The 10132-nt window shown below is 46.2% G+C and overlaps 1 protein-coding gene across 1 annotated transcript in view; it reads left to right on the top strand.

Annotated features, from left to right (window-relative positions):
• Positions 1-10132, top strand: part of PCSK6 (proprotein convertase subtilisin/kexin type 6) — a 121872-nt gene that overhangs the window by 91840 nt on the left and 19900 nt on the right. The window contains exons 14-15 of the mRNA XM_024214306.3: positions 2381-2560; positions 7541-7643. Of these exons, the coding sequence (XP_024070074.2) occupies positions 2381-2560; positions 7541-7643 (283 nt within the window). The remainder of the gene's footprint in view (positions 1-2380; positions 2561-7540; positions 7644-10132) is intronic.

The following is a 10132-nucleotide window of genomic DNA, read 5'->3' as shown; positions in this document are numbered from 1 at the left end:
AACCTCCAGCCCCTGCGCCCCCGGCTGGGCGCTTCCCCTCCCGGGCTCCAGCTGCGCTGGGGAAGCGCCCGGCTGGGGGCGCAGGGTCTGGAGGTCTGGGGGCTGCCCGGCAAACCGTGAAGCCAGTAGCGCTCGGGCAGCTGTTTCGCGTGGCTGGGAGGGAGGAGGGGGAATGCGGGGCGCTCAGGGGAGGGGGCGGAGTTGGGGCGGGGACTTTGGGAAAGGGGCGGAGTTGGGGCGGGGCCGGGGAAGGGGTGGGGCCGGGGCTGGGGAAGGGGCGGGGCCAGGGCCCCGTGGAGTGTCCTTTTTTTTAATGTTTAAATATGGTAACCCTCCGCAGTTCTTCCTCAGACAAAACACCCATTGGTCTAATATCCAGCATCCACATGCTCCCATAACTGATACATGAAGTCCAGGAAGCCTTTTGCCTGGGAGCATTTCATGTTTAGGCACAGTTTGAGGTCTGACATCCAGCTGCAGTTAAAAATGCTCCCAGAGCCAAGTGGATGGCTTGCTTTGAGGCATAGTACTCTCGCCTGGAGACAGGCGTGGTGACAAACCCTGCCTTCTGGTGCACCTCACTGGGAAGCCAGGTATGTGTGGCTCACGAGCTCTTTCCACTGATTTGGCTCTGATTGTGGTAGATGCAGCTGTTTCAGTGGCCGTATTTGGTGCCTGAACTACCCAACACAAACTCTTTATTATAAAGGGTTTTTTTGTTGTTGTTGTTTTCCCCTTCCCATTTTTTTCCCCCTACTAAAACAATTTGGTGAAACTGCCACAAATTCATGAAGCATTTTGGTATCACCAAGTCTGCATTTTTCACCAGAAAAAGGTTTTGACTGAAAAATTTCACCCAACTCTAACTCTAAATTAAATTGTTATAATTTCCGCATGTAGAAAAGACATCTTCTAGAGCCGCTGCTTTTCTACTGCTTCTTACGGCCTTGTAACTTGTTCTCATTCACTCCTGAGCCTATTTATTCCATTTAATCAGCTCTATAGCAGTGTTTTTCAAACTGGGGCCGCCGCTTGTTTAGGGAAAGCCCCTGGCGGGCCGGGCCGGTTTGTTTACCTGCCTCGTCCACAGGTCCGGCGGATCGCGGCTCCCACTGGCCGTGGTTCACTGCTCCGGGCCAATGGGAGCTGCTGGGCCGAGAGACGTACTGGCCACTGCTTCCAGCAGCTCCCATTGGCCTGGAGCAGCGAACCACGGCCAGTGGGAGCCGCGATCCGCCGGACCTGTGGACGAGGCAGGTAAACAAACCGGCCCGGCCCGCCAGGGGCTTTCCCTAAACAAGCGGCGACCCCAGTTTGAGAAACACAGCTCTATAGTGTATATCTTCCATTTGATACAAGTTACCACTGTCCTGAGAAAACCCAGAATAATCTACTGATGTGCCTTCAGACTGTCTTGTTTACAAGCCAATGGTGCTGCTTGCTTAGTCCTGTTTTTAAAAATCAGTCATGTTAGGGGAAAAAATCCTCTGCTTAGAAGACTGTGGAAAACAGCCCTAAAAATAATCTTAACACGTTTTTGGAGACATTGACAAAAAATAAGTCTCCTTATCTCCAATTATAGCTTCTAGAGTTAATGGCTCTCTCCATAGTTCAGTTATTAAGCAGCTAGTGAAACTGCAGTTTATCACACAGGAGTTAACGCATTAAAAATTCCATGGCTGCCTTGAACTGCTACCTTAATTTAGTCCAGAAGCTCTGTGGTCTAGTAAAGATTTGTATTGAATGATCTTGCTTGTGCTTTCTTGGCTACTTTTATACCTTACAAATTTTAGAAATGTAACATTTCCTGGCAGTTCTGCTGGGAGTCAGAACTCCTGGGTTTTGGTCCTCGTTCCCACTACTGCCTTCCCGTATGTCCCTAGACTAGATGTTTTACTTCTGTGAGCCTCGGTTTCACCAGCTGTGAAATGGGTGAACTTATACCCACCTCACAGCAGCAGTCTGAAGACTTACTGATCCTTGTTTGTAAGGGGCTTTGAGAAGTGGAAGGTGCAATGGAAAGGTGAAATGTTAGTTCAGGGGTAGGCAACCTATGGCACGTGTGCCGAAGGCAGCACGCGAGCTGATTTTCAGTGGCACTCACACTGCCCGGGTCCTGGCCACCGGTCTGGGGGGCTCTGCATTTTAATTTAATTGTAAATGAAGCGTCTTAAACATTTTAAAAACCTTATTTACTTTACCTACAACAATAGTTTAGTTATATATTATAGACTTATAGAAAGAGACCTTCTAAAAACGTTAACATGTATTACTGGCATGCGAAACCTTAAATTAGAGTGAATAAATGAAGACTCGGCACACCACTTCTGAAAGGTTGCCGACCCCTGTGTTAGTATTGTCACTGTTGCATCTATTGCAGGGAAGTTAAAGGAATGGAGTCTCGTTTTATATGGAACAGCTGAACACCCTTACAACACAACCAGTTCCCATCGCTCCCAATCAAGGATGCTGGAGATTTCAACACCGAAATTGGAGCCCTCTAAAGCAGCAGTTTTCCAGAGTCAGATGGAGGTGGTGGAAGAGGAGGAAGAATACACAGGTAAAACCTCTGCAGCCCCTTGCTCTGTTTCACTTGCAGCTGAATATTGCTTCCCTGAAAAAATCAGTACCTGCCAGTGTAGATATAGACATTTTGTGCTGTGTTTATGGTTTGTTTCCTTTGGGAGAGGAGGAGAGAAAAAGAGAATGGATATCCTTATCCTACCTGGCCTACGCACCCTGGCCTCTGCCACCAGTAGGCCAGATTCAGCCCTGGGGTACATAGGAAGTGTCAGACTGGAGGTCCAGCTAGTCTCGTATCCTGTCTCTGACAATGGCCAACACCGGCTGATTTAGAGGAAGGTGTAAGGACCCCACAGTAGCAGATGTGGGATAATCTGCCCCTCACGTTGTCTCATTCTGGTCTCTAAGCATACATCTACTGTGCAAAAAAAACCCGTGACAGTGAGCCTGGAGCCCAGGACAACTGGGGCTCATGCTGTGGGCGCCGAGACCTTCCCCCTTCCTGAGTTTCAGAGCCCTGGCTCCAGCCTGAGCAGGAACATCTACACTGCTACCGTTAGGCTCATGGGGCTTGTGCTACCTGGCTGAGGCAGTTGACCTGGATTCTGAGGCTAGCTGCTGCATTTTTGTTTTGGTTTTTTTTATTGGTGTTTTTGCAATGTAGACGTACCTTAGTAGTTAGAGATTGGCCCAAACCCTAAAGCATGAGGTTTATTGTCCCTTCCCCAAAAATGTTTGTTTGTGATTAATTTTTTTATTGATTTTCATAAAGAAACCAAACATTTAAAAGGATAAAAAAGTAAACGACTGCCAGCTTGTATGTGTTTCCAAATCCTGCATGCTTCATGGGATCACCAATGGAATTACGCAATTTTACAGCTTGTCAAAATTAATACACAACCAGCCAGTACTACATAGACATAACATGTTAGGGTCGGGGGAACAGTATTAAAGTAGCAGAAGAAATGGATGAATCGGGAGAGGAAGGAAGGAGGGGAGTAGGGGTGGAGGGGGTAGAAGAGAGGTTAGCTGGAATGGATGCCTGGCATTCTTTGAGCCATCACAACAGTTTTATCCAAATGTATCCAGAAATGGGTCCATATAATTTCTCTCTGTGGCATTAAGCTATTCTTTCTTTGACTGCTAACTCAGACACTCTCACCACTGTTCTATTCTGGGCATAAGCCTACTCCTCCATTTTTTATTAACATTAATTGTGACAACTCCAGATGATCTGGTTATCCATATAAAGGCCTAATCCCAGTTTGAATCTTGCTAAATGTTTAGCCTCAATATGTATGTCTACACTGCAATGTAAGCCCCGGATTCAAACTCAGGCTCGGGCCCCCATTCTGTCTACACACAAATCACACTAACCCTAACGGCTTGTCTACATTTACTGGGGGATTGACGCATCGGCGGTCAATTTAGCAAGTTAGTGAAGACCCACTAAATCTACCGCAGATCGCTGTCCCGTTGACTCCTCTACTCCACCGGATCAAGAAGAGTAGGGGGAGTTGACGGGAGAGCGTCTCCCATCGACATCACGTAGCGTGGACCCCGCGGTAAGTAGATCTAAGCTACGTCGATTTGAGTTACGCTATTCACATAACTAAAATTGTGTAGCTTAGATTGAATTTCCCCTGCAGTGTATACAAGGCCTAAGTCAAGTCAGGACCCAGGGTTCAAGCCCTATTGCTTTGCAGTGTAGATGCAGCCCCACTGGACTCATGCTCTGGGAGGCCACCAAAAGTATCCTACAGTTCCACAGTTTGACTTTCTTTGTCCTCTGGACAGTCAAGTTTGGTAGACAGTCAAGATTTCCCGTGCTGCACCACAAGCAAAGAGCTAAAGTGGCCTCATTTTGGGAGGGTGCCAGGGAACTCTGGGATACGGGTGGTTGGATTTTGACCCCCATAATGTAGTGTAGATGCTGGGGCCCCAGGTTGGGACCTGGAGTTCAACAATTCCTAACCTGGGGTAACAAATAAGAGTAGATACTCAAGCCCTAGGTAACAAACCTGAGGTCTGCTAAGTCAAGTTCTACTAACCCTGGGCTTGCCTTGCAGTGTAGACATACCCAATGACTTCCTGTGCTAATGTGCTCCACAGGCTAATTATGTGTTGTGTGGAAAAAGTATTTCCTTTGATTGGCTTTGAGTTTGCCGCCTTGTTCATTTCATTGTAAGTGGGTACATGTGAATGCAGCTCTGTTAACTCCATAGGAGAAATTCTGCTGAGAACACTACGCGTAAATTTGGTCTCTTATATTTTACAATGGAAATTGACCCTACTACCCCAGATGCTGACTGTTCTTTAAGGTTGGGATTGTTCAAAGCATCTTAAGAGAGTTAGACATCATCTCCCATTGAATTTTTCTGGGGTTTGGGCCCTTCCCTTCGGCCCCTTAGAAAATTCCAGGCTGTGGAGAACAAGGATACAGCCGTGGCAGCAACCTCTCTTCTGTCTTGGTAGAGGATAGCAGGACTTACAGAACACATCAGTGGGGTGAAGCACTACCACAAGACTGCTGAGCCACACTGCAAAGATTATCCAAGTCAAGAGGTACAGGGGCTGCTCATGGAAAAACTTATAGGCTGTAATAGGAAGCCCTGGTTTATTAACTGAGGTCAGTGAAAAATGTGTCCTGGCCTGATTCTCACTTAGGGTGTAGCTGCAGTTCAGCCCGAAGGGGGATTGTAGCACAGACAGATGTGGCATGTCCCGCACGAGCCCGGTGACAAATTGCAGTGCAGACATGGTGGCATGAGCTTCAGTGTGGGCCGTACAAGCCAGGAACCCTGGTATGGGCTGGTATTGATAGTCTGCACTGAAGCCTCTGCCCCCACATCTACACTGCTGGTTTTAGCCATGCTAGTGCAGGTAAACCTAATGCAGGTATGTCTACCCATGCTGTTTCTGGGAGGAAGGGCACTAGAGTTAGGCTGGGCAAGAAAGCCTCCAAATTCCCTTACAGCTGTTGGTGCTGCAGTGGTGCACACAGTCGTGTGGGAGGAAAGTGGGGTGGGGTGGGCTGCTCTGGGCCGTAGAGAGCGGAGCAACCTGGACATATCCACCAGCCCACACACTGACAGTAAAGAAACGGATGCTACAAGGGGGACTGTGTAAAGGAACAAAATTAAAAGTTGAAAAATGACACGTTTCATCACCCCTACCACAAATTGGCCATGCCGATGTCAGGGGAATGAGAAAGATCTGCTGTTTCCTCGCACATGGAGACGGGGTTGGTTCCAAACCCTTCAGAAAAACATTCCACAAAAAGCCAAACAGGACACTGCCACACACAAAATACAGCTGGAACTGCGAAGGATGGGGGAAATACAAAAGTGAGGCTGGTGTCGGTGTAGATTTGGGGGACGTGTGTGCAAGACTCTTTATAACAAAACAAAACAAAACAAAACAAAAGACGCTATTGACCGGGCTGTCAGCAGAGGCTGAGATTTTTGTAAGGATGGGGAAAAGCTAAGGGCAAATGATAAATTATGAGGGGAAAAGAATGTTGTTTGGGAAGATCAAGAAATGCAAAGGTGGAACACAGGCTCAGCTGTGATAGAACTATGTAACCAGTGTGATATGTCCCCTCCAGTGGTGGCTGGACCACACTGAGGTTAGTAAGCTTGCAACAGCCTTGACCAATGGAAGCAAATTTTTAGCTCAGGCAGTAGCGGCTCATGCTTTTAAATCCGGAGGTCCAAGGTTCAATCCCCACTGCCAATAACTCCCCCAGGGACATTGCATTGCGTATATGTATTAGACCTGCTTCGAGCAGCCTTAGATGACACAAGGTGAAATCCTGACCCCAGGAGAGTCAATGGGAGTTTTGCCATTGACTTCAGGGGGCCCCGCATTTCACTCACAGTGCTTAAAACACTGGCAGCAGCCAATGGCCTGGCTACGCCAGGGCCCCCAGTGTTGGTAACTTGGGTGGAGTCAAGCTGGAGATAGCAATGGTGGGAAGTCACTGCAGAATTTCCCATGTTTACATGAGTCTGTTGGCAAGACAGCTGTCAGAAACACAGCCTGGTATCCAGTGCCTCTTGTCTCCCTTCTCTGCCCTTGTCTCTAGGGTCACCCTCCCCCCAGTTACTTTTGTTATGCCCCACAAAGCTGTTTCTTCGAATGTCCTTTTCCTCTGATGGTGATAGAATAGTATCATATGAGATGGCCATGGTAGGTTTTCGAAGGGCATTCAGGCTCATAGTCACTGCTTTGGTAGAGATTTCAGTCCCTGTATTTCCTGTCTCACTTTTACCTCTTTCCCTTTTGGGGGTGTATATGCACATATAGTTTTCTTCCAACCGCCACCTTCACATCTGATTGGACGATGCTATTGCAAAAGAATTGTCCTAGCTGGAAGTGTCAACCCGATTACAGCACATTTCCTGCCTTTAAAGAGACAAGGCTCTTTTTTATCATTCCTTCTTAAGTTTGTCACTCTATAACCAATATGAATTAGTAACATATGAATATGGATCTGTTGCTGTTGATAGCCAACTGTTATTATACTAGCCAGATAATATAAATGCTCAGTCATTGCTTAGGAGAGAAGCACACACGCACACAAAATCAAAGTACATCTTAACATAAACACATATGTATGTTTGTGCGGATTTTTTTCTATACATATAGAACATGGACATGAAGTCTCATTTGACGGCTGCTGTTTGTCCTTCGGCTGTTGGATGCTGTGTAGGGCTATGATGGTAACTCTCTCTGTCCCCCTCCTCTACATACATGTTAGGGGGACTGTTGACAAATCGAATGAAATGGCTTTCCGGCCCTTCTGTGCCAAGGGTCCATGTTAATTTTAAAATTCTCAAAGTAGCAGGGCCAAATCTATCCTGTTTTATCTTTCTCCGGAGCTAGCCCCCATCAATATAGTTTCTCAGCACCTCCTACATTTACACACATAAACACTTGTAGGGTGTGGTTGGAAGAGCTTGTGCCAATTCTTTCAGCAGAACTCTCTCTCTCTCTCTCTCTCTCTCTTTTTAAGGTCCATGTCATCCTGAATGTGGCAACAAAGGCTGCGATGGTCCTAATGCAGATCAGTGCTTGAATTGCATCCATTACAGTCTTGGAATTGTTAAAGCTGGCAGGTAATGATGTTATTATTTATTTGCATTACAGCAGTGGCCCCTTTGTGCTAGGAGCTGAATGTGCTACTAATAAGAGACAGCCCCCCTCCTCCAAATAGCTCGTAATCTAAACAGACAAAGGATGGTAGTGCAGGAGCATTATTGGTCCCAGACGGGAAAATAAGGCACAGAGATGAAGTCACTTGCCTGAGGTCTTATAGGGGGTTTGTAACCTGAACCTGGATCTGCTGCATTCTCGTTCAGTGCTTTAACCACCAGGCCATTGTTTTGTTCACAAGTCAGTGTATGATGAATGCTGTAGTTTAATGAAATATCATCTGAAAGAGAAGCCTGGTTGAGATCTGTTAATAGAAAGACAAACCCGTTGCCTGTAGTGGGGAGGAAGGATGGTCTTGTGGTTACGGCAGCACCCCAGGGCTCAGCAAACCTGGCTCCTCTTCCTGCTTATACCATGGGTGACCTTGGGCAAGTCACTCAATCTCTCCAAGCCCCAACTGTAAAAGGGGGACAATGGTACTTTCCTGCCTTCTAGGGCATTGTTAAGGTTTTGATGCTACTCAGATCGTGCGATGATGAGTGCCCTAGAAAATTAAATCATTAAAGGTCACCGGTTCCAATGCCGCTCAGATTGGTAGTTACTGAAAGTCGTTTCCATCTGACTGGTGTTTGGGGGCTTATGTGGCGGGTTATATTTAATTATTATAAAATCCTTTGGGTGCATGCTTGAATGAACTGCTCTTAGCTCTGTCACTTCCTTCCTGTGCCATGCCTGTCTTACGGGTAAATGGAGGACTTCATTCCACCGGGCTGCTGAACTGGCACCTTTCATAAGCACTAGTATTCATGTGAAAATGTATTTTAAGAGAGAGGGAGAGCACTGGGATTCCTGCTTTAAATTGGGACATGGACGGTGTAAGGTAGATATAGGGTGTAATTTTCAAAAGGACCTAGATGACTTAGAAGTCTTGGTCCCATTTTCAAGAGGTACTTAGGTGCTAAGTCCCATTAATTTCCCATGAGACTTGGGCTCTGAAGGGCCTAAATTATTTTTGAAAATGGGGTGTAGGCTCCTAAATCACTTTGGCGCTTTTGAAATTTTTGCCCATAGAACTAGTTATCAAGTCAGTGTGCATTAACATTGGGGGAACTGTAAGAACCTTTGAACCCCATGCTATTTATGGGAGCGGTTTTAAAGACAATTCCCAACCACTGAAATTCAGTTTACACCTTGATAATTAATAAAGAATAAATAGGAGTAGATTGTTTTAAAGCAGGGGTCGGCAACCTTTCAGAAGTGGTGTGCCGAGTCTTCATTTATTCACTCTGATTTAAGGTTTTGCGTGGCAGTAATACATGTTAATGTTTTTAGAAGATCTCTTTCTATAAGTTTATAATATATAACTAAACTGTTGTTGTATGTAAAGTAAATAAGGTTTTTAAAATGTTTAAGAAGCTTCATTTAAAATTAAATTAAAATGCAGGGCCCCCTGGACCGGTGGCCAGGACATGGGCAGTGTGAGTGCCACTGAAAATCAGCTCGCGTGCCATAGGTTGCCTACCCCTGTTTTAAAGGATGAGATGATCTAGTAATTCTGCAAGTAAAAATACAGATGAAGGGAGCTGTCTGGTAGGATGACTGGTGTGCAGTCACCATCCCACTGATACAGTCAGACAGGCAAGTGCTGGAGTTAATTGCATAAGCAGCTTTTCTTTACAATAAATACCAAATGAGAACCAAGCACTTGCACAGCTAAACACCAGACTTAATGAGCTGAGAATACTGTACCTTCTGGGAACTGGGATCCATACTCTTTTGTTTTTCAGATGTCTAAATGTGCATCTGTTTAATTTATACTTGGTAGTATAATCCTTGGAAGCCAGCACACATACTGCCACAAGGCCTAGAAGTCCTGACACCTACATCTTCTCTTGGATTGATTGTCTAGAAGTCCTAACACCTAAATCTTCTCTTAGATTGATTTGTATCTCACATGAGATGATTGCACACTATCAGTTCAGACTTTGGTTATTGTAACTTGTATTTTACAAAGCAATCCCACCTGAATATCTAACTCCACAAAGATCATGCTACGACGGTGCTTAATAGTAATTTTTTCCAAACACCTCTAACTTGGTGGAATGACTCAGCAGAAACAAGAACATAGGTGCAGCTAGCAAGGGATTTCCTCAAGGTCAAAGAAAGGAGCCACAAAATCTCCTTTAACCTGAGGTTCAACCTAGTCCTAATATAATTTATATTGCCTTAACACCTAGGAGCAGGGCCGGCTCCAGGCACCAGCTCAGCAAGCAGGTGTTTGGGGCGGCCAAGGGGAAGGGGCGGCACATCGGGCTCTTTGGCAGCAATTCGGTGGCGGGTCCCTGGGTCCCTCTTGGAGGGAAGGACCTGCCGCCGAATTGCCGCTGAAGAAGAAAGCGGTGCGGTGGAGCTACCGCCGAATTGCCGCCGATCGCGGCTTTTTTTTTTTTTT

This window comes from Terrapene carolina, unplaced genomic scaffold, assembly GCF_002925995.2.
Source record: "Terrapene carolina triunguis isolate 2854851 unplaced genomic scaffold, T_m_triunguis-2.0 Scaffold67, whole genome shotgun sequence".
Lineage (NCBI taxonomy): Eukaryota > Metazoa > Chordata > Testudines > Emydidae > Terrapene > Terrapene triunguis.
Note: the sequence above shows the minus strand (reverse complement) of the source record. Positions and strands in the feature narration are given on the sequence as shown.